Source organism: Hemitrygon akajei, chromosome 23 (genome assembly GCF_048418815.1).
Source record: "Hemitrygon akajei chromosome 23, sHemAka1.3, whole genome shotgun sequence".
Taxonomy (NCBI): Eukaryota; Metazoa; Chordata; class Chondrichthyes; order Myliobatiformes; family Dasyatidae; genus Hemitrygon; species Hemitrygon akajei.
The window spans coordinates 9,251,405-9,275,907 of NC_133146.1; the positions used below are offsets into that span (position 1 = coordinate 9,251,405).

Consider the following 24,503-nt stretch of genomic DNA (forward strand, 5'->3'; position numbering starts at 1 on the left):
GCTTTTCAGCTTTGGTGGCACCTTCATTGAGAAGACTACACCAGGATGAGCGATCCAAGGCTGCACGTTCCCAAGAAGAGTGATCCATCTCAAGGGCCTTGAGATGTTTTCGTTCACCTCAACGAGATCGCTTCCCTGTAGACGGTTCCCCGAAGAACAACTGCTTTGGGGACGTGATCGTCTGATGACATGACCTGCCCATCTGACGATGTTTTGTCAGTAGTGTGTGAACGGTGGGCACGTCTGCTGCAGACAGCACTCCCGTGTCAGGAATTCTGTCATGCCAGTTGATTTTCATGATCTACCATAAGTGTGACAAGTGGAAGTGGTCCAGTCTACGCACATGTCTCACGGACATAGTCCATGTCTCACACACATAGAGGATGGTGGGTAGGATGAAGGCGTGGTAGACTTTCAGCTTGGTCGTCAGAGTAACTCCCCTTCACCCCCCGACAGTGTCACGTAGTCTCCCAAAACTGGCACTAGCCTTGGCGATCCTGCAGCTGACATCATCGTCGAGCTCTCTTATCACCTCTGGATCATTGCACAGCGCGCAATCCAGCACAGCCGATCCCCTCGTGGGCTCCTGCGAGGGTGCTGCCAAGATACGTAACGCTACTGGCTGTTCACCGAGATGGACGGCTCCACCTCGAGTTCATCTGGGGCTACTTGGTATGTGACTTCAGTCTTCTTGGTGCTGATGGTGAGACAAAAGTTGTCACATGCAGTGGAAAATTTGCTGCTGATGTCCTGCATGTCAAACTCGGAGTTTGTATTGGGAGCACAGTCGTCAGCGAATAGGAACGTCTCAGCAACGTCTCTTCGACCTTAGTAACGGCTTGAAGTCTGGGCAGGTTGAACAGCTTGCCATCCGTACTGTATTCGATTTGGATTCCAGCATTGATGCCCCGGAATGTGGATTACAAATTACAGCAGGAGATAGAAAAGGTGTGTCAGAAAGGCAATGTCATGATAATCGTTGGAGATTTTAGCATGAAATTCAACTGGGAAAGCCAGTCCAGTACTGGACCTCAAGAGAGAGAATTTGTAGAATATCTAAGGGATGGCTTTTTAGAACAGCTTGTTGTTGAGCCCACTAGGAGATCGGCTGTGCTGGATTGGGTGTTGTGCAATAATCCAGAGGTGATAAGAGAGCTTAAGGTTAAGGAAATTGAGTGTATTAGCCACTTATAAGTGACTTATAGTTGACTTATCACCTATATTCCGGTCGTGATTAACACCCCCACTCACCCGTCGGCCGGTCCACAAGAGTATTGTCAATATCAAACCGGTCCACGGTGCAAAGAAGGTTGGTGACCCCTGCCCTAAAGGTTAACCTCCAGGTTGAGTCGGTGGTGAAGAAGGCGAATGCAATGTTGGCATTCATTTCTAGAGGTATAGAATATAAGAGCAGGGATGTAGTGTTGAGGCTCTATAAAGCACTCGTGAGACCACACTTGGAGTACTGTGTGCAGTTTTGGACTCCTTACTTTAGGAAGGATACTAACATTGGCGAGGGTTTAGAGTAGATTCACAAGAATGATTCCAGGAATGAAAGAGTTTCTGTATAAGGAATATATGGCGGCTCTTGGGCTGTATTCCTTGCAGTTCAGAAGAATGGTGGGTGGGGGGGGGGGGGGGGGTGATTTCATAAAAACATTCCAAGTGTTAAAAGGCCTGAACAGATTAGATGTGGCAAGGTTATTTCCCATGGTAGGGGATTCTTGGACAAGAGGTCACGACTTGAGGATTGAAGGATGTCCATTTAGAACAGAGATATGGAAAAATTACTTTAGTCAGAGGTGGTAAATCTGTGGAATTTGTTGCCTCAAGCAGCTGTGGAGGCCAAGTCATTGGGTGTATTTAAGACAGAGATAGATAGGTTCTTGATTAGCCAGGGCATCAAAGGGTATGGGGTGAAAGCAGGGGAGTGGGGATGACTGGAAGAATTGGATCAGTCCATGATTGAACGGTGGAGCAGACTTGATGGGCTGAATGGCCTACTCCTGTTCCTATATCCTATGGTGTTATGGAATGCATCAGTGAACACCACACTGAACATCATGCTGAAGAGGGTGGGTGCCTGCACTCATCCCTGCCTGACCCTGTTTGTGACTGAGAAAGCAACAGAACAGTCATCATCATCATCATCGAGCACACGGGCTGACATCCCGTCACAAAACTGCTTGACCATCTTGAAGAGTCCACGAGGGCAACCAAACTTTGCCATGATCTTCCAAAATCCCTCTTGGCTCACGGTGTCGAAGGCCCTGGCAAGGGTGGTGTCCGGCTGTCTGTTCTGCTCCTGGCACGTTCCTGGAGTTGTCTCGCAGCAAAGATCGTGTCTATAGATCCTCTTCCTTTCCTGAAGCTGCACTGACTTTACAGGAGATAACCTTGTTCCAAGTGAGCACTTAGCCTGTCTAACAGGCCTAAGACTTTCCCAGCTGCTAAGAGCAAAGAGAGGCCTCTGTGGTTGTCATGTGCTTGGCGGTTTCCCTTCCTCTTGTACAGGTGCACAATGAACGCATCTTTGATTTCTTGTGGAACCTGACCTTTCTCCTAGAAGGACTGGAAGAGCTCTGTCAGTTCGCTGGTGATGAACGGACCACCTGTTTTTTAAACCTCAGCTCGTATAGCATCTACTCCTGGAGCTTTGCCACTTGACAGCTGGCTTATTGCTTTCTTGACTTCTTCTCCTTGAGGAAGAGAGTCCATCTCATGGTTGATGTCTACTTGATCAAGATGATCAGTTGCTTCCTCAGTTATGGAGGATGGTCTGTTCAGCACAGATTCAAAATGTTCTGCCCATCCGTCCAGAATCTTGGCCTTCTCAGTGATGAGTATGGTGCCCTTTGTACATAGGAGGGACAAGATCCCAGAAGGCTGAGGGCCACACAGTGTTTAGTTAGCATCAGAGAATCTCTTCAAGTCATGTCTATCGGTGTAGCCCTGAATCTCGTCAGCCTTTTTGCAGAGCTAAGAGTCTTGCATCTTTCTGATTTTGGCTTGAACTATTCTGCACTTATTAGCAAATGCTGTCTTCTTGGAGATGTGCGGTTCGTGCTTTTCCTATAGGGGAGCTCTTATCTCCTCATCATTCTCGTCAAACCAGTCTTGGTTCCTCCGTGTTGTATTTACATGGAAGAGGGATGCAGGTCGAATGACACCCCCTCCCTACAAGGATGAGGTGTGAAGGCCCTAACCACTCCCCCAAGCCTGCTGCTGCCAGGGATTCCTGAATGGAAGGTGAGGAACCCAGCAGAGGACAAAAGGAGCCCTTATCGGGAAAGGGCTTAGACAGACAGACAGACAGACTTTATTGATCCCGAGGGAAATTGGGTTTCATTACAGCCACACAACCAAGAATAATGAAGAAATATAGCAATATAAAACCATAAATAAATAATAATAAGTTAATCATGCCAAGTGGAAATAAGTCCAGGACCAACCTATTAGCTCAGGGTGTCTGACACTCTGAGGGAGGAGTTGTAAAGTTTGATGGCCACAGGTAGGAATGACTTCCTATGACGCTCAGTGTTACATCTCGGTGGAATGAGTCTCTGGCTGAATGTACTCCTGTGCCTAACCAGTACATTATGGAGTAGATGGGAGTCATTGTCCAAGATGACATGCAAATTGGACAGCATCCTCTTTTCAGACACCACCGTCAGAGAGTCCAGTTCCACCCCGACAGCATCACTGGCCTTACGAATGATTTTGTTGATTCTGTTGGTGTCTGCTACCCTCAGCCTGCTGCCCCAGCACACAACAGCAAACATGATAGCACTGGCCACCACAGACTTGTAGAACATCCTCAGCATCGTCCGGCAGATGTTAAAGGACCTCACTCTCCTCAGGAAATAGAGACGGCTCTGACTCTTCTTGTAGACAGCCTCAGTGTTCTTTGACCAGTCCAGTTTACTGTCAATTCGTATCCCCAGGTATTTGTAATCCTCCACTATGTCCACACTGACCCCTTGGATGGAAACAGGGGTCACTGGTGCCTTAGCCCTCCTCAGATCCACCACCAGCTCCTTAGTCTTTTTCACATTAAGCTGCAGATGATTCTGCTCGCACCATGTGACAAAGTTCCCCACCATAGCCCTGTACTCGGCCTCATCTCCCTTGCTGATGCATCCAACTATGGCAGAGTCATCAGAAAACTTCTGAAGATGGCAAGGCTCTGTGTTGTAGTTGAAGTCTGAGGTGTAGATGGTGAAGAGAAAGGGAGACAGGACGGTCCCCTGTGGAGCCCCAGTGCTGCTGACCACTCTGTCTGACACACAGTGTTGCAAGCGCACGTACTGTGGTCTGCCAGTCAGGTAATCAATAATCCTGACACCAGGGAAGCATCCACCTGCATCACTGTCAGTTTCTCACCCAGCAGAGCAGGGCGGATGGTGTTGAACACACTGGAGAAGTCAAAAAACATGACCCTCACAGTTCTTGCCGGCTTGTCCAGGTGGGCGTAGACACTGTTCAGCAGGTAGACTATGGCATCCTCAACTCCTAGTCGGGGCTGATAGGTGAACTGGAGGGGGTCTAAGTATTGCCTAACCATAGGCCGGAGCTGCTCTAGAACAAGTCTCTCCAGGGTCTTCATGATGTGGGAGGTCAATGCTACCGGTCTGTAGTCATTGGAGCCACTGGGGCGTGGCGTCTTCGGTACAGGAACGAGGCAGGACGTCTTCCACAGCACAGGAACCCTCTGGAGACTCGGGCTCAGGTTGAAGACATGGTGAAGTACTCCACATAGCTGGGGGGCACAGACTTTGAGCATCCTGGGGCTGACACCATCCAGGCCTGCAGCCTTGCTTGGGTGGAGACGTTTCAGCTGTCTTCTCACCTGTTCAGCTGTGAAGCCCACCGTGGTGGTTTCAGGTGAGGGATGGGTGTAGAGAGAGTGATCATTTTAAGGGATAAACCGAGGGGTCCATGCCATATTCTTTTCTCTCTCACTCTCTCGCTCCAGGCAGACATCCCCATCCCTCATCCCTACAGTAGGATCATGGCCCTGTTGCATTAAAGCTTGAACCTTAACCTTAACCCAGCGAGCGGCCTCTAATTGCTGCACCTTCATTAGCTGACAAGCCATCTCTGCATTCTTATCTTCTAGTTTTGTAGCCCAGGTCTGGGCCATCAACAGTGATACTCTCACAATGATACTGCGCTGATTTAGGTCCACCACCTCATTCTTAAGACTCACAATAATCTTGTGCTGGTATCTTACAATTGCTGCAAAGAACCAGAAGGCATCCCCAGCTATCATTTTTCCTTGGAAAACCCTGCAGTTTAAGTATGGGCACAATGTGTTGTCTGGTTTGCAACCCTGGAAAAATCTAACTGATCTGACCTATCTACTGGCATCCCATAACCCATCAGTAGGTTAGCGAGACTTCCAAAGCCCTCACTGTTATCAGTCCGCCCTGGGACTCGACATTACTCATACGAGGGGCCCTCTCTCTCTATTAACCTTCTAAAGAAATGCATTTCAGTCCCAGATCAGCCAAACCCTGCTCACAACACCAAAATGTAATGTGGAAGCAGATTTACAGGTTGGGTGAGCGAGACAAAAAACACTGATTGCGAATAAGCATGTTAATCATTTATTTACAAACAGTAAAAATTCAACCAAACATTCAAGATCCCTCAACTTACACAAACTACAAAACTAAGTACACGACGAACAGATACTTAGTTAAAAAGTGCGTGGAGCATACCTTGCCGATGGTTCTATGAAGCATGCTTTAGAGTCAAGAGAGAGGGAAAACATCCCACACTTCCTATTCTTTGTACCCATGGTGTTTGATGCCAGATGTCAGACCAATGGGAAGAGCTGCTTCAGATTTCAAACACACCAATCACAATCAATACGGCGGAAACAACTTTCAATTGGCAGATAAGCCACACCTCCACACTACCTAAGCTGGACAATTTTGGAAAAGGTCTCATATGATCTGAGAATTGGCCAGAGGCTCTCTTCTGTGGATGCTATCAAAAACCCTTTCAACACCCACAAAATTCAAATACAGTTGCCTCTGCCGCTCTGTGCACTGTTCTAGGTTGTTACGCTGCGTGAAGATCCGGTGACACAGCCTCTGTTCCCCCTGAAGCCAGATAGTTCTTTCCTCAAGCACAAATCGACAGCATCTGTAATCCGTTGGACAATGTCTTTGACAAGATTTGAAATGTTGCCAAGAATTAACTGACGATTCTGTATCAGCGAACGAGTTGGGAGGCATAACTCAGTACAGTCATTCTTCTAACACTGAGTGCCAATTGACTTCCTTTTCTCTGGTGATACAGAGTTGTACAGTGTAGAAACTGATCAGTGGAGACGGAATCCACAGCTCCTATGTTTCACTTATTTAGAGCGAGAGAGGGCAGAACAGGTTCTCCTGGCCGAATGCACCAGACCACCCAGCAACCCTCCTATTTCATCGCATCCTAATCACAGGACAATTTACAATGACCAGTTAACCTGCTAACCTGTGGGGTAAACAGGAGCACATTTACAATGACCAGTTAACCTGTACAGCTCGGACTGTGGGGTAAACAGGAGCACATTTACAATGACCAGTTAACCTGTACAGCTCGGACTGTGGGGTAAACAGGAGCACATTTACAATGACCAGTTAACCTGCTAACCTGTGGGGTAAACAGGAGCACCTGGAGGAAACCCAGGCGTTCACTGGGAGGACGTACAGAAGACCGCGGGACTGAAATTCAAACTCTGATGCCCTGAGTGGTAGAAGCCTTGCTGTATCATGGTGTACCATCTGATGGTCTTTGTTCATATTGATCCTACACACTCTCAGAAGACCAGAATCACACCAAGCAAAGTTTACTGGATTTTAATTCTTTCTCACTCCTTTTAGATAGTTCCCTCTCCTTCACTGCACTGTATCCCTGGCCAGGCAGAGGAGATTTACCAAGATGTTGCCTGGTTTAGAGAGCATGTCTTTTGATAGGTTGAGTGAGATAGGGCTTTTCTCTTTGGAGTGAAAGAGAATGAAAGGTGACTTGTTAGAGGTGTACAAGATGATAAGAGGCTTGTACAGAGCCAGTATCTTTTTCCCAGGGCTGCAATGGCTAGTACCAGAGGACGTAACTTGAAAATGAGTGGAGGAAAGTTTACAGAGAGATGCCAGAGGGAGGGTTTTAGCCATCGAAGGTGTGGGGGCCTGGAATGCACTGATTGGGTTGGTGGCAGACGTTGATACACTCGGGCCATTTAAGAGACTCGTAGATAGGCACGTGGATGAAAGGAAAGTTGCAAGCTAATGTTTATGCTGTAAAACCCTGGTTAGACCACATTTGGAATGTTAAACTCCATTCCGATCGCCTCATTATAGGAAGGACATGGAGGCTTTAGAGAGAGCGCAGAGGAGACTTACCAGACGCTGCCTGGATTGCAGGGTATGTCTTATGGGGATAGGTTGAGAGAGCTTGGGCTTTTCTCTTTGCAGTGACTTGTGATAGAGGTGTACAAGATGATCAAACGGACAACCAGAGTTTTCTCTGGGTGGAAATGGCTAATATGAGAGGGCATAATTTAAAAATAATTGGAAGAAAGTACTGGGGGATGTCAGAGGTAAGTTCTTTACACAGTGGTTTGTGCCAGAAGTGGTAGCAGCTGCAGGTACATTAGGGACATTTAAGAAACTCTTAGATAGGAACATGAATGAATTGAAAATGGAGGACTATGTGGGCAGGAAGGATTAGATTGATCTTAGAATAGGTTAAAAGGTTGATACAACATCATGGGCTGAAGGGCCTGTACTGTTCTGTAATGTTTTATATTCTAAGCAGGCTCCTTTCACAAGCTTCCACATCATTTACTTACCAGTTTATAAACCAGTGGCAGGTATGGCCTCCTCAACCTCTCAAGCCTGTTCTGGAACCTCAAATCCACAGTCCCATCTGCCCCCAGCACCTTTTAACACACGCAAAATGCGGGAGGAGTCCAGCAGGTCAGGCAGCTTCCATGGAGAGGATTAAAGAGTCGTCGTTTCGGTCTGAGACCCTTAGTCGGGACACGTGGCCCGAAACATAAAGTCTTTATCCTCTCCTGACTGCTGCCTGACCTGTAGAGTTCCACCAGCATCTTGTGTGGGTTAATCTGGACCTCCAGCTTCTGCAGAACATCTTGTGCTCTGAACCTACCTACCTCTTCCTTAAGTATATTGAGAGACTCTAGTTATTAATGGGTTGCTTAACTTTCCTTCTGCATTGTCCTACCCGTCCTGATGGATATTTGACATTCCTTTGCAGTATCTGATCAAAGGGGACGGCAGGGAATGTTCAGAGCCTGAAAGAAATGAATAAGTTAATTGGGTAACTAAGGCTATAATGGTTTAACAGTTACCTGCCCAAACTCGTTATCGGGAGACCTGGATAAATGATCCAGAGAGAATTACAAATCTAACCATGCATGCTTGAAAGTTTAAATCTAAATGACTAGAACCGGGAACATAGAACACCGAAGATTACCACACAGAAACAGGCTCCTTGTGCCACTAAAGAGATAAAGATAAGATTAGTTTTATTTGTCACATATACATCGACACAGTGAAATCTGCTGAAGGGTCCCGGCCTGAAACGTCAACTGTTTACTCTTTTCCATAGAAGCTGTCCGGCCTGCTGAGTTCCTCCAGAATCGTTGCTCTGGATTTCCGGCATCTGCAGATTTTCTTGTCTCAGTGAAATGTTACGTTTGCGTCAACAGAGGCAGCCAGCAAGTGTCGCTGTGCTTCTGGGGCCGGCCTAGCATGCCAGAACCTTAACTTGCACATCTACAGGATGTGGGAAGAAGCAAAGCACCTGGAGGAAACCCACAGGCCCGCGGGGAGAGCACGCTGACAGTAGTGGGAACTGAACCCTTGTTTTACAGCTGGCTCTGTAGAGTGTTATGCTAGCTATTGATTGTCTTTTCAGCATCTTCAGTTTGTATTTCGGATTTCCAGCATCCGTATTTTGTTATCTTGAAGGCTGAGGTAGAGTTTTGGTCTAAAGGAGAATCAGGGTAATGGTAGAGGGACCTAGGCAGCATCTTATTGACCTGCTGAGTTCCTTCAGCATTTGTGTCTGTTCCGGTGGATTTACAGTATTTGCAGAAGCTCTTGTGTTTGCAAGAATCAAAGGCTCTGTGAGACAGGTAGGCAGATGGGGTGAAGTCAGCCGTGATCTTACGGAACGTTGGAGCAGCCTCAAGGCTTTCTCCCTACTCCTGCTTATTCCAAGAAATTCAGGTTCCAAAACTCCGAATTCTTCAAGGACTGACACCACATAAACAAACAATTTAAAAATCTCGCAGAAGTAGAGTGGAATCGCATCAGCTTTGAAAGCAGCTCCTTTAAAGCAACTTCAAAGCAATGTGGGAAGATTTTAAAGCGGTGCGTGGTTAGGCTGGATGAGCTCAACGCTTTCAGTTTAATGTGCTGAATATATTATCAGCAAGGAATGGTCTGGGTAGATTGAAGATTAAAGCAACAAAGCCATTAATGGATCAATAAGCAAAACAAACTGAAATAAGGAAGAAAAACAAACTTAACAAAGCTTGTGAAGAAAACCACTGTTAAAGTTCGAAAAACTCGTGAAAAAGATGGTGATGAAAGGTGAAATACAAAGGAAGCCTGAGGGGCCACTTTTTCTCTCAGAGTGTGGTGTGAGTGTAGAATGAGCAGCCAGTGGATTTGATTGCAACGTTTAAGAGAAGTTTGGATGAGTACATGGACTGGAGGGGTATGGAGGGCTGTGGTCAAGGTGTAGATTGATGGGACTGGGCAGACTACCTGTTCAGGATGGTCTAGAAGGGTCGAAGGGCCTGTTCTGTGCTTTGTGGAACTATGACGCTAAAGCAAGTGAATAACCAGCAACATAATTTCAGAAGCAACTATTCTCATGCTACTAATTTTCTCTGATAGTTCGAGGCTGTGAGATCTGAAGTGTTTCAGGCACTCCTTTAGGTTAACTTCCAACTATTCTTTGTGATACTCTCAAATGAAAAACACGCTTAAGGCAATGATTATCCCACCTATAAAGTGTGACAGCTATGGAGTAGATTGAGAAACGATAAAGCACAACGGCTTTGATTGGGGTGAGTCAATGCACTGTTGGTGAGATTTCTCAACTCATGAACTCCACAGTGGGCAAACAGAAGCATAATTGAATCTGTGCCTCTCTGTTTTAAGCAGCTCTGCCTGGCATTCCTGTGAATTTTATCCAAGTTATTTATTAACTAGATTAACTTTAGAAAAGGAAAGCCTCTTAAACGTCTCTGTTATATCTGCCTGCACCATCACCTCAGGCAGGTGCATTTCCAGGCACCCACTTGTGAAAAAAAACATAAACTTACCATGCACATCCGCTTTGAACTTACCCTCTCTCATCTTAAATGCACACCCTCAAGTATTAGACATCTTCAGCCTGGGAGAAAGATGCTGACTGTATACTCTACCTATGCCCCTCGTGACCTTAAATATCAGACTTCCTCTGCTGCTCTGGAGAAGACAACCCAAGTGAGTCCAACCTCTCCTTATAGCAGATGCCGTCTGATCTAGGCAGCATCCTGGCAAAGCGACTGTCTGAGTGAAAGCTGTGATGTGAAAAATCTGAAATACAAATCCAAAACGTACTCAGCGTCTGAGAGGAGAGAGATGGAGATAACTTGTCGGATTGACCCTGCCTGTGCTTCACTTTCATCTTGAGCAACCTCGCTGACTTCTTTCTGCCACCTGGCTGGAGTGGAGAAGTCCCAGGCAGCAAGTGGGCCTCAGGGTCTGTTGTTCCAGGTCACCCTGAGGATTCTCCGACAGGTTTACACCACTGCTTGTGTGGGTGGCACAATAACGGAGAGGCTAGCAGAACTGCTTTACAGTTCCAGCAATCACCAATCAGGGTTCGACTCCCTCCGCGATCTGTGAAGAGTAAGAATGTTTTCCGCATGGGTTTCTTCAGGGTCAAAAACCATTCTGATTGAATCTTAGCTTAGGGTCAATGGCGGCGCGAATCCTGTTCAAGATCACCTGATTGTATAGCTTTACTAAGATGCAGGTCAAGCTGATACTGCGGTAGTTAGCTGTCTTCGTGAGGGATCCAGACTTGGGGACTGGGATAATGTTTGAGAGTGACCACTGTTCTGGTTTGTCGCCTTTCATCAGTGCCGTATTACATATGTCCAGCAAGATGTCATCCAGGTCGCAGTTCTTCAGGACATCTGGTGGTATCCCCTCTGGTCCAGCGCTCCTGCCTTGTTTGAGTGCATATTTGGCCTTCTTCAGTTCCTCAATGGTGAGTGGGCCGTCATCGATGTTGACTTGCGTTAGTATCGTGGGTATGTCCCTTTCCTCTTCCGTGATCGTTGGAGGGCTGCCCAACAGGTTCTTGAAGTGGGTAAACCATGTCTGGACATGGTCCTGTGCTGTTTTACCACTTATTTGACCTGATGGGGACTTCTTGCATCTGCTGATCTCGTTGACTAGGCGCCATGCTTCTCCATACTGCTTGTCTTCATTAGCAGCCTCTACCCCTCAAATCCTCTCTGCTAGTTCCTCGTCCTTCAGTTAGTCGTAGGTGGCAAAGAGATTCTTCTTTCCTGTGTTGAGCTTGTCTCTTAGCTCTTCTGTTTTGCTCCTAAGTTCGGCATGACAAGCATTGACAAACTATACAATTGGATGATCTTGAACAGGATTCACACCGCCATTGATCCTAAGCTAAGATTCAATCAGAATGGTTTTCGGCAGAAGTGCACAACAGTGATGAAAATACTTGCTTTCTGTAGAATCATCAAGAAAGTCAAGAAGAACAACCTATCGGCCATGCTTACTTTCACCGATTTTCACAAAGCTTTTGGCTCCATTCACTGAGGTAAAATGCTGAAGATCCTGAAAGCTTACGGAGTGCCGGACCGTCTACCGAGAGCAATAGAGTCTAGCTACACCGAGACCACGGTGAAAGTTGTATCACCACACGGAGAAACAGCAGTGTTTGAGCTCCTAGCTGGTGTGCTGCAAGGAGGCACTCTGGCACCCTACATCTTTATAATCGCCCTTGATTACGCTCTACGTCAAGCTACCAAGGATCATGACAAGCTTGGTTTTACCATAAAACCAGGACGAACCAAAAGGGTCAGATCAGTTACGCTCACAGATCTCGATTTTGCAGATGACATAGTCCTGCTCTCTGACCAGATTGAGGAAGCACAGCAGCTACTGACAAAAGTGGAAACTGAGTGCAATAAAGTTGGACTTCGCCTAAACGCTAAAAAGACAGAGTACATGGTGTTCAACTGCGATGAAGAATGATACCATTAAGAAAGTCTTAGACTTCAAGTATCTCGGGTCAAGAATGATGAGTTCAGAGAAGGACATAAAGATACGGAAGGCGCTGGCGCGGAGGGTAATGAATGACATGAAGGAAATCTGGGGGTTGAACCTGACCAGAGGCTCAAAAAGAGGATCTTCATAGTAGTCATAGAGTCCATGCGAGACGTGGACGCTCACCAAGACCATGAGAAAGTCACTGGATGGTTGCTATACACGAATGCTCCGGATGGCTCTTGACGTGAGTTGGCAACAGCACATGACGAACGTCGAGCTCTATGACGACCTACCAATGCTCACTACTAAAATCGAGGCGAGAAGACTGTAAGTAGCGGGGCACCGTCTACGCCACCCTGAACTACCTGCCAGCCTAGTCATCACATGGGAGCCCAAGCATGGGAGGATGAGCCCTGGGCGCCCTCCCAAGACTACGGTCAACACGCTCCTAGAAGATAGCGGCGCGGCTAATGTAGATGAACTGAACACACTGATGAGGGAGAGGGAGGAGTGGAGAGTCCGTCATCGTGCCCGATGCCGGCCCCCTAGGCCTGAGTCGACATAGTAGTAGTAGTTCTTCAGGGTGTTTTGATTTGGGGTGGTAAGCTGTGGGTGTGTTAGGTTGGCACCAGCAGCAGAATAACAATGTGGGCTGTCCCCAGCATTGTGGGCACAAACGACACACTGCACTGTACGTTCTGAGGGTCATTGGCACAAACGACACACTGCACTGTACGTTCTGAGGGTCATTGGCACAAACGACACACTGCACTGTACGTTCTGAGGGTCATTGGTACAAACGACACACTGCACTGTATGTTCTGAGGGTCATTGGCACAAACGACACACTGCACTGTACGTTCTGAGGGTCATTGGCACAAACGACACACTGCACTGTATGTTCTGAGGGTCATTGGTACAAACGACACACTGCACTGTATGTTCTGAGGGTCATTGGCACAAACGACACACTGCACTGTACGTTCTGAGGGTCATTGGCACAAACGACACACTGCACTGTACGTTCTGAGGGTCATTGGCACAAACGACACACTGCACTGTACGTTCTGAGGGTCATTGGCACAAACGACACACTGCACTGTACGTTCTGAGGGTCATTGGCACAAACGGCACACTGCACTGTACGTTCTGAGGGTCATTGGTACAAACGACACACTGCACTGTACGTTCTGCGTGTCATTGGTACAAACGACACACTGCACTGTACATTCTGAGGGTCATTGGCACAAACGACACACTGCACTGTACGTTCTGAGGGTCATTGGCACAAACGACACACTGCACTGTACGTTCTGCGTGTCATTGGTACAAACGACACACTGCACTGTACATTCTGAGGGTCATTGGCACAAACGACACACTGCACTGTACGTTCTGAGGGTCATTGGTACAAACGACACACTGCACTGTACGTTCTGAGGGTCATTGGCACAAACGACACACTGCACTGTACGTTCTGAGGGTCATTGGTACAAACGACACACTGCACTGTACGTTCTGAGGGTCATTGGCACAAACGACACACTGCACTGTACGTTCTGAGGGTCATTGGTACAAACGACACACTGCACTGTACATTCTGAGGGTCATTGGCACAAACGACACACTGCACTGTACGTTCTGAGGGTCATTGGTACAAACGACACACTGCACTGTACGTTCTGAGGGTCATTGGTACAAACGACACACTGCACTGTACGTTCTGAGGGTCATTGGTACAAATGACACACTGCACTGTACGTTCTGAGGGTCATTGGCACAAACGACACACTGCACTGTACGTTCTGAGGGTCATTGGCACAAACGACACACTGCACTGTACATTCTGAGGGTCATTGGCACAAACGACACACTGCACTGTACATTCTGAGGGTCATTGGCACAAACGACACACTGCACTGTACGTTCTGAGGGTCATTGGTACAAACGACACACTGCACTGTACGTTCTGAGGGTCATTGGTACAAACGACACACTGCACTGTACGTTCTGAGGGTCATTGGTACAAATGACACACTGCACTGTACGTTCTGAGGGTCATTGGCACAAACGACACACTGCACTGTACGTTCTGAGGGTCATTGGCACAAACGACACACTGCACTGTACGTTCTGAGGGTCATTGGTACAAATGACACACTGCACACTTGATTAGTCAGGGTGTGAAAGGTTACAGGAGATTGGGGTTGAGAGGGAAATGGATCAGCCATGATGAAATGGCAGAGGAGACTCAATGGGATGAATGGCCTAACTCTGCTCATACGTCTTGTGATCTTGTGCAAAACCTGGTCCGCATACTGTTCGTACGGATCAAATCACTACACAAGATTCATTACAATTACAGTATTTATTTTAAATTGGGCAAAGAAAGAAACCTGACTACACATGGCTTTTCAATGAAGTCATCAACACCATTAAAGCAGTGTAGATCTGAGGGGCTGGGCTCTTGGCTCCGTACCATGCAGAGCAGCACACTGGACTCTGTTCTGTTCTTCCATCTGTCTGCCGCAGAAAATCAGTGCCATCCACTTCATTCCTTCATTTCGTTATTTTTTTTCACCAGAACTGAGATAAGCAAGCTCACTGTCCCTTTAATAAGCATAAAAGATTCTGCAGATGTTGAAAATCTTGAGCAACACACAAAACATAGAACACAGCAGTACAGCACAGAAACAGGCCATTCCACCCACAGTGTCCTGCTGAACCAGCTAAAAAGCAAATCAATATCCAAACACGAATCCCTCCTGCCTACACCATGTCCATATCCCTCTATCCTCCTCACATCCATAAGAACATTAGAAATAGGAGCAGGAGTCGGCCATCTGGCCCATCGAGCCTGCTCCACCATTCGATAAGATCATGGCTGATCTGGCCATGGACTCATCTCCACCTACCTGCCTTTTCTCCATAACCCTTAATTCCCCTACTATGCAAAAACCTATCCAACCTTATCTTCAATATATTTACTGAGGTAGCCTGCACTGCTTCATTGGACAGAGAATTGCACAGATTTACCACTCTCTGGGAAAAGCAGTTTCTCCTCATCTCCATCCTAAATCTACTCCCCCGAATCTAGAGGTTGTCCCCTGGCTCTAGTTTCATCTACCAGTGGAAACAGCTTTCCTGCCTCTATCTTATCTATCCCTTTCATTAGTTTATACTCCTCTCATTCTTCTAAATTCCGGCGAGTACAGTCCCAGGTGACTCAAACTCTCCTCATAATCTAACCCCCTCATTTCTGATCAACCTGGTGAACCTCCTATGCACCACCTCCAGAGCCCTCAAGAAGGGAGACTAAAACTGTAGGCAGAACTCGAGGTGCGGCCTCACCAATACCCTGTACAGTTGTAGCATAACCTCCTGCTCTTAGCTTCAATTCCTCTAGCAGTGAAGTCCAACATTCCATTTGCCTCCTTGATAGCCTGCTGCACCTGCAAACAACCTTTTGTGATTCATGCACAAGCACTCCCAAGTCCCTCTGCACAGCAGCGTGCTGCAATTCTTTTACCATTTAAATAATAATAATAGTTATTAATATTTAGTAATTATCCATGTGCCTATCCGTACGTCTCTTACGAGCCTCTAATGCATTTGCCTCTATCACCATACCGGGCAGCTCATTCCAGGCATCCACCACTCCGAATAAAAAAAACTTACCCCTCACGTTCCTCTTGAACCTACCCCCCTCTCATTTTCAATGCATGCCCTCTGATATTAGACATTTCAACCCTGGAAAACAGATACTCTCTGTCCACTCTATCTATGCCTCTGATAATCCTGTAAACCTCTATCAGATCTCCCCTCAGCCTCCAGGGCTAATCTAAGTTTATCCAGTCTCTCGTGATAGCACATGCCCTCTAAACCAGGCATTATCCTGGTAAACCTTTTCTAAACCCTCTCCAAAGCCTCAACATCCTCCCTGTAGTGAGGCGACCAAAACTGTATGCAACATGCCAGACGTGGCCTGAAACTCAGCAGGTCGGGCAGCATCTGTGGAGGCAAAGAAACAATCGATGTTTCGGGCCGGAAGCCCTTCATCAGGACTGTCTATGTGACAGTTGTTATTTCTTATTCAAAATGTATCCCCTGACAATTCCCCTCAGCAGGACTGGAAGGGAAGGGGGCAGAATGAGAAGGTGAGGGAAAGGGGGGGAATGCAAGCTGGGAGGTGATAGGTGACACCAGGTGAGGGAAAAGATTAGTGAGTGGGGGAGGGTGGATGAAATAAGAAGCTGGGAGGTGATAGGTGGAAGAGATCGAGGGCTGAAGAAGAAGGAATCTGATTGGAGAGGAATGTAGACCATGATAGTTAACTGAAGAGATTCATGCTTAGGTTTGCCATTGATTTTCTTTCCCCAGAAAGCTCCACCTTTACTGGCCCGCTGGGTCCCTTTTGTTGCCGTGGCAGCTGCTAACTGTGTAAACATTCCAATGATGAGACAGCAGTAAGTCCAGTTCTTTGTTTCATCCAGTGTTTTTTTTTGTCATTAAATGTTGTAACGTATTTGAGAGGGGCCCTTTAGAGAGCCTCATTAATGATGAGAAATCTTGGGTTAACTTTATGTAACATGTGGTGCAGCAGTGTAGCGTAGTGGTTAGAGCAATTGTTTTACAGCATCGGCAATCCAGACAAGGTTCGATTCCCAGCGCTGTCTGTAAAGAAACTGTACTCTCTTCCTGTGACCATGTGGGTTTCCTCCCACAGTCCACAGATGTACAGGTTAGGGTTAGGAAGTTGTGACCATGCTACCTTGGCAACACATTGAAGGCTGACCCCCTGCACACTCCTCACTGACTTGATTGTACGCAAATGACGCATTTCAATGTACGTTTTGATGTGAGAAATAAAACTAATTTCTTTAATGTGTTTGTGCCAGTCCTGCCTGGAATAGTTGAGAGCCTGTGGACTGCCAGATGAAGGACTTATGAAGTTCCATAGTTCTTAATGTTTCAGGAAAAACTGGTGTAGCTCATCATGCAATGTGTCTTCATTTCCATGGAAGCAAAATAGCAGCTGTGTGCCATATGTGACCGTTCACCTTCTCCAACATTCAGCAAAATCCTGGTTGACTGTCCACCTTCTCCACTTTCCAGACTAGTGCTCATATCCCATGATTCCATCGGTCCAAAGCCCTATCAGTCCCTACAGTTGAGCATTCACAGTCCGCTGAATACTTCATAACAACGGAAAAGTATTCCCCCCTGCCAATGGTAAATAGCTGCCTTGTACCCAGAGACTCTAATTCCCGGTCAAAGATAAGAACCCCTCGATGTCTATCTTAGTAACTTTTCCAAGAATCTTGTTTCATCTTGATCACTCTGTACTCTTTTAAACTCGTGTGAGGATTAGTCCATTGCATTGAAACTTCCCTCATCGGGCAGACCTCACACCCGACGAATCAAATTAGTGAATCAGTATGGGGCTTCTTCGAGGATATTTTCAATCAGATATGGACCAAATGGTGCATCCTCATTATTGAGGAAAGGAGGAGAACCTATACTTGAACTGAGAAAAAATTGAGGCAGAGAAATCCAGAGACTGGAAATTATTTATTTAGAGAGGACCACAGGTCCATCAGACCCAATGAGTTCCCCTCGGCCCAATTACACCCATGTGACCGATTACCTTGTTAATCCGTAAGTCTTTGGAGTGTGCGAGGGAACTGGAGCACCCAGAAAAAACCCAGGCAGGGAAAACATAGAAACGTCTTCAAAGGTTTCAAAGGTACATTTAATGTCAGAGAAATGTATACAATATACATCCTGAAATTCTTTTTCTTCAGACAGCGGCAGTAACTGTACCTGACCACTGTCACTGTACTTGCATTACACTAACTGCTGCCAACCGGCATAATATCAGTTGAGGAACAGAGAAAGGCAAGAAGAAGTGCAACCAACAGATTTCTAAGGGCATTAAAATGTCCTGTATACCTGTTTCTCTAAAAGATCATCAATTTTTCCAGTGATCAGAGGCTTTATAAAGCAAGGACAAAGAAGACTGAAGTAAAGGTAACACAATAGATCTTAGCAAGTTAGCAAATAGAAAATGAAGTTCTTGTTTTCATGAACCAGCCTAACTACTTGTAAGGTATCAAATAACTTAAAAATCTTTGTGTTCAGTTCTGATCAGTCAGGTCAGAATTTATAAACTTAGGGCAGAAATGGCAAATCTTTTTGAGAGCATGTTTGGTGATGACAGGAGCATGTTAAGCTAGCCACTTAGACAGAGTTCGATAAACTTCTAACAGAGTGTCTCAGCGTCTTGATTAAGATAACTTCTGGAACAAGGTAAGGTACAGGTTGGTCTGTTTCAGGACACATGCCAGCACCCTCAGTTGGGGAAGGGATGAAACCTGATGAATTGGATGGGAAGACTCCATTTCTGTAAAATAATCAATTCACAGCCTACGGCATCTGGGAAGCTATTTCTGGCCAGCCACTCGGGCTCAAATGGACGCAGTTAAACAGGAGCTGATATTCAGTGTTTGAATTAAGTTTTCTTCTGTGTTTTAGAGAAATTATAAATGGAATCACTGTGACTGATGAAAATGAGAACAAGCTGGGAGAATCCAGGGTAAATATGCATTTTAGTAAACCAATATGACAATGTAGAAATGCTTTTTTTTCCCGTGGAAATCTGTTCTATCATTAATTTGATGGGCCAAGTGGCAGTAAGCAAGGTGTTCTCTAAATCCTGCAATATTGTGCCCCATCCATGAATATACAGTAATATTGTTGAGTGTGTTTTATTTGAAACAATATTATCTACGTATTTTTAAATAGTATTTCATCATGAATTGAAGACATGGATTCCTGCTGCTTGTTACTGATCTTGCACGGAGGAAGATCAGTGAGAGTGAACCGAATTTGCTGCCAGAAAGAGTTGTGGCTACAAAATGCCATTGAATAGTATTGAACTTCTATCTGAAAGGAAGGGAAGCTCTTTGTTCCAGTGCATTGGATTCTCAAACTAGATTATATGCTGAAATATTGGGATGGGTCTTGAATTTCCTGATTAAAGACAATAGTAAGCTGAATAAAGCTGACACCTGTATGTATCAGTGAGACACCTTCATCAGCTTTGATCAACTTAATTCACAGAGTGTCAAACATGAAATAAATCCATATACAGGTATCAAACCTCTGCCTACGCCCAATCTTGCTGATAAATGAGATTGTGGCTGATCTGTGGCCTGACTTCAAGAGCTTTGTAGCTTTGTAGAACTCTGGTTAGATCACACGTAGAGTATCTGATGGTCTTGTTATAGTTAGGCTGTGGAAACTTTAGAGAGGGTGCAGAGGACGTTGTCTGGATTAGAGAGCATGTCTTATGAGGATAGGTTGAGCAAGCTGGGGCTTTTCGCTCTGGAGTGAAGGAGGATGAGAGGTGACCTGATAAAGGTGTACAAGGTGATAAGAGGCATAGTGGATAGCCAGAGACATTTTCCCAGGGCAGAAATGGCTACTACTAGAGGGCAACATTTTTAAGCTGTTTGAAGGAACAGGGCTGTGGATGTCAGATTTCTCTTTAACAGAGAGCAGTAGGTGTTTGGAATGAACTGCCAGAGACAATGGTTGAGGGAGATTTAAGAAACTCTTCAGTAGGTAGATGGATGAAAGGAAAATGGAGACTATGTGAGATCGATCTAAATGTAGGTTAAAGTGTCAGCACAACGTTGTGGGCTGAAGGGCCTGTACTGTTCTGTGCTCTATAACCTGCTTTAATTTACTTTCACAGGTTTACCCTGTGGTGCAAAGTCAGTGTTTACCTGCTTAGACCATGGGATGTATGAGCAGAATTAGGCCATTCAGCCCATCGAGTCCATTCTGCCATTCGATTGTGGTTGATTTAATTTTCCTCTCCACCCCATTCTAATGCCTTTTGACACCTTTACTTTTAAAGAGCCTATCAACCTCCACTTTACATATACATAACTACTTGACCTCCACAGCCGTCTGTGACAATGAATCCATGATCCACTTCCCACTGGCTAAAGAAATTCCTCCTCGTCTCTATTGTAAAGGAGCACCTTCCAGTTTTGAGGATGTGCCCTCTGGTCCTAGACTATCACACTGAAGGAAGCAAACTCTCCATGTCCTCTCCATCTACCTTCAATATTCGGTGGCTTCAATGAGGTCCCCCCCCCCACTCTCCAAAACTCCAGTGAGTACAAACCCAGAGTTGTCAAAGAGTGGTTGGGAAGTTGATGGAAAAGATCCTGAGAGGCAGGATTTTGAACATTTGGAGAGGCATAATATGATTAGGAGTAGTCAGCATGGCTTTGTAAAAGGCAGGTCATGCGTTACGAGCCTGATTGAATTTTTTGAGGATGTGACTAAACACATTGATGATGGTAGAGCTGTAGATGTAGTGTATATGGATTTCAGCAAGGCATTTGATAAGGTACCCCATGCAAGGCTTATTGGGAAAGAAAGGAAGCATGAGTTCTAAGGGGAAATTGCTTTTGTGGATCCAGAACTGGCTTGCCCACAGAAGGCAAAGAGTGGTTGTAGACGGGCATATTCTGCATGGAGGTCAGTGACCAGTGGTGTGCCTCAGGGATCTGTTCTGGGACCACTACTCATTGTGATTTTTATAAATGACCTGGATGAAGAAGTGGGGAGGATGGGTTAGTAAGTTTGCTGATGACACAAAGGTTAGAGGTGTTGTGGATAGTGTGGAAGGTTGTCAGAGGTGATGGTGGGACATTGATAGGATGCAAAAATGGGCTGAGAAGTGACAGTTGTTAGTTCAACCCAGATAAGTGTGAGGTAGTTCATTTTGGTAGGTCAAATATGATGACAGAATATAGTATTAATGGTAAGACTCTTGGCAGTGTGGAGGATCAGAGGGATCTTGGGGTCCAAGTCCATGGGACACTCAAGGCAGCTGCACAGGTTTGACTCTGTGGTTAAGAAAGCATAAGGTGCATTGGCCTTCATTAATTGTGGGATTGAGTTTAGGAGCTGAGAGGGAATGTTGCAGCTATAGAGGACCCTGGTCGGATCCCACTTGGAGTACTGTGCTCAGTTCTGGTCGCCTCACTACAGGAAGGATGTGGAAACCATGGAAAGGGTGCAGAGGAGATTTACAAGGATGTTGCCTGGATTGGGGAGCATCCCTTATGAGAATAGGTTGAGTGAACTCAGCCTTTTTTCCTTGGAGTGATGGAGGATGAGAGGTGACCTGATAGAGGTGTACAAGATGATGAGAGGCATTGATCGTGTGGATAGTCAGAGGCTTTTTCCCAGGGCTGAAATGGCTAGCACAAAAGGGCACAGTTTTAAGGTGGTAGGAGGTAGGTTTCGAGGAGATATCAGGGGTAAATTTTTTACACAGAGACTGGTGAGTGTGTGGAATGGGCTGCTGGTGACGATGGTGGAGGCAGATATGATAGGGTCTTTTAAGAGACTCCTGGACAGGTATATGAAGCTTAGAAAAATAGAGGGCTATGGGTAACCCTTGGTAATTTCTCGGGTAAGGACATGTTCAGAACAGCTTTGTGGGCTGAAGGGTTTGTATTGCGCTGTAGTTTTTCTATGTTACAAACACTCCTCATAGTTTTAACCCTTTCATTCTCGTGAATCTCCTCTGGACCCTCTCCAATGCCAGCACATCTCTTCTCAGATAAGGGGCCCAAAACTGCTCACAATACTCCAAATATGGTCCAACCAACTCCTTTCCAAAGTCTCTGTATTACATCCTTGCTTTTATATTCTAGTCCTTTGGAAATGAATGCCAACATTGCATTTGCCTTCCTCACCACAGACTCAACCTGCAGGTTGCTCTTTAGAGAATCCTGCACGAGGACTCCCAAGTCCCTTTGCACGTCAAATTTCTGAATCTGTACCCCATTTTAAAAAATAGTCTACATCTTTATTCCTTCTACCGGTGATTCAATCTGCAAATTAATCTTTAGAATCCTGCACGAGGGCTCCCAAATCCCTTTGCATCTCGGATTTTTGAATTTCCTCTCTGCTTAGAAAATAGTCTATGCTTTAATTCCTTCTCGCAAAGTACATGACCATACACTTCCCTACACTGTGTCCCACCTGTCACTTCTTTGCCCATTCTCCCAGTCTGTATATTACTCAATGGTCAATGTTGTCCCGTTTGGTTTTTTTTTCAGTTTTAGAACCCGCAGTGATGTCAGAGTCAGTTGCTCAGGTTATAGTACAATGCAGTTTGGACCATCGTCTTACTCAGAAATCCCACGCGGTAAAAAAGGAGCTGCTGTTGTGCCAATGACTGAGCAGACAGTGAGGTGTTTAATTTGGGCCCAAGTGCATTAACTGGGAAATCAGCAGATGTATTGGCGGGAAGCGTTGTGAAGCTGAAACAGTGAAGGAGCTGCTCGGGGCTGCCTTATTAACTAAATCACAGCAGCAACACACTGCCCCACGAAAGGCCCCAGAGCTGCTGATTTACAGCTTGTTCAGGGGGCAGGCGATGAACCAGCAAACAGATAATCACTGTTGCTCTTGAGAATAGCCACTAGGAGGGGCACCAGACTGTTCCTACACATTGCTTTTTAACCCTCCCTCATGTGGAATGCAGCCTAGTTTCCGATTTGCCCTCGGGAAATATTTGGAATATAATTAGCTGTTCCCAGAATCAAACACAAATTACTGACATTGAATTCAACAGAGGAAGTGCTCCTGAGTTAATACAAAGGCAAAACTTTCCAGCAATGTCTGATTCCAGTGTGAATATGTCTTGAAAATTTGAGTGAGCTAGGCCTTTTTGCTTTGGAGCCAAGGACAGTGAGAGGTGACTCGATAGAGGTGTACAAGATCGAGTAGACAGCCAGAGGCGTTTTCCCAGGATGGAAATGCCTAATACGAGGAGGTATAAGGTGAATGGAGGGAAGTATGGGAGAGGGAACGTCAGAAGTATGTTTTTTACAGAGAGAGTGGTGGGTATGTGGAGTGCACTACCTGGGGTGCTGGTAGAGACAGATACATTTAAGAAACTCCTATATAGACTCATGGATGATAGAAAAATGGAGGGCTGTGTAGGAGGCAAGTGTTAGAGTGATCTTAGAGTAAGTTAAAAGGTCAGCATAATATGGTGGGCTGAAGGGCCTGTACTGTGCCTGAACTATTCTATGTTCTGTATGTCCTAATAATGATGTATTGCTTCAAAAATATCTTCCTTCTTTTGAAAATGTTCTCAGCACCCAGAAACTACTTAAGATCATCTACTGTTCTCTAACCATACTCTATCCCAATTTCTGCAGCAGTTCTTTTAAGACGGTTTGCTGGTAATGGGTTGAAGATTCTCCTTAGAATCTGTCAGCTTCTTTACGTGCTATTTCAGGTACTAGATTAATGGTGCTGTCCTACCAGTACACCCCCCCACCCGGAGTTTTCCGACCAGTACCCCCCCCCCCCCCGGAGTTTTCCGACCAGTACCCCCCTCCCCCCCCGGAGTTTTCCTACCAGTACACCCTCCCCGGAGTTTTCCGACCAGTACCCCCCCCCCCTGGAGTTTTCCTACCAGTACCCCCCCCCCTGGAGTTTTCCTACCAGTACCCCCCCCCCCTGGAGTTTTCCTACCAGTACCCCCTCCCCGGAGTTTTCCTACCAGTACACACCCCCCCCCAGAGTTTTCCTACCAGTACCCCCCCCCCCCGGAGTTTCCTACCAGTACCCCCCCCCCCCCGGAGTTTCCTACCAGTACACCCCCCCCAGAGTTTTCCTACCAGTACACCCCCCCTGGAGTTTTCCTACCAGTACACCCCCCCCGGAGTTTTCCTACCAGTACACCCCCCCTGGAGTTTTCCTACCAGTACACCCCCCCTGGAGTTTTCCTACCAGTACCCCCCCCCCCCCGGAGTTTCCTACCAGTACCCCCCCCCCCCGGAGTTTCCTACCAGTACACCCCCCCCAGAGTTTTCCTACCAGTACACCCCCCCTGGAGTTTTCCTACCAGTACCCCCCCCCCCCCGGAGTTTTCCTACCAGTACACACCCCCCCCAGAGTTTTCCTACCAGTACCTCCCCCCCGGAGTTTTCCTACCAGTACACCCCCCCTGGAGTTTTCCTACCAGTACCCCCCTCCCCTCCCCGGAGTTTTCCGACCAGTACACCCCCCCCCCCCGGAGTTTTCCTACCAGTACCCCCCCCCCCGGAGTTTTCCTACCAGTACCCCCCTCCC

General features: G+C 46.4%; 1 protein-coding gene across 3 annotated transcripts in view; it reads left to right on the plus strand.

The window, feature by feature from the left end:
• Positions 1-24,503, plus strand: part of sfxn2 (sideroflexin 2) — a 133,142-nt gene that overhangs the window by 48,771 nt on the left and 59,868 nt on the right. Inside the window, exons 6-7 of one of the 3 annotated variants that reach the window (XM_073026916.1) lie at positions 16,704-16,789; positions 18,858-18,918. The exons of 1 other annotated variant lie outside the window; for it this stretch is intronic. In XM_073026916.1, coding sequence (XP_072883017.1) covers positions 16,704-16,789; positions 18,858-18,918 — 147 coding nt within the window. The remainder of the gene's footprint in view (positions 1-16,703; positions 16,790-18,857; positions 18,919-24,503) is intronic. One more of the 3 variants, XM_073026918.1, reaches the window with a different exon arrangement.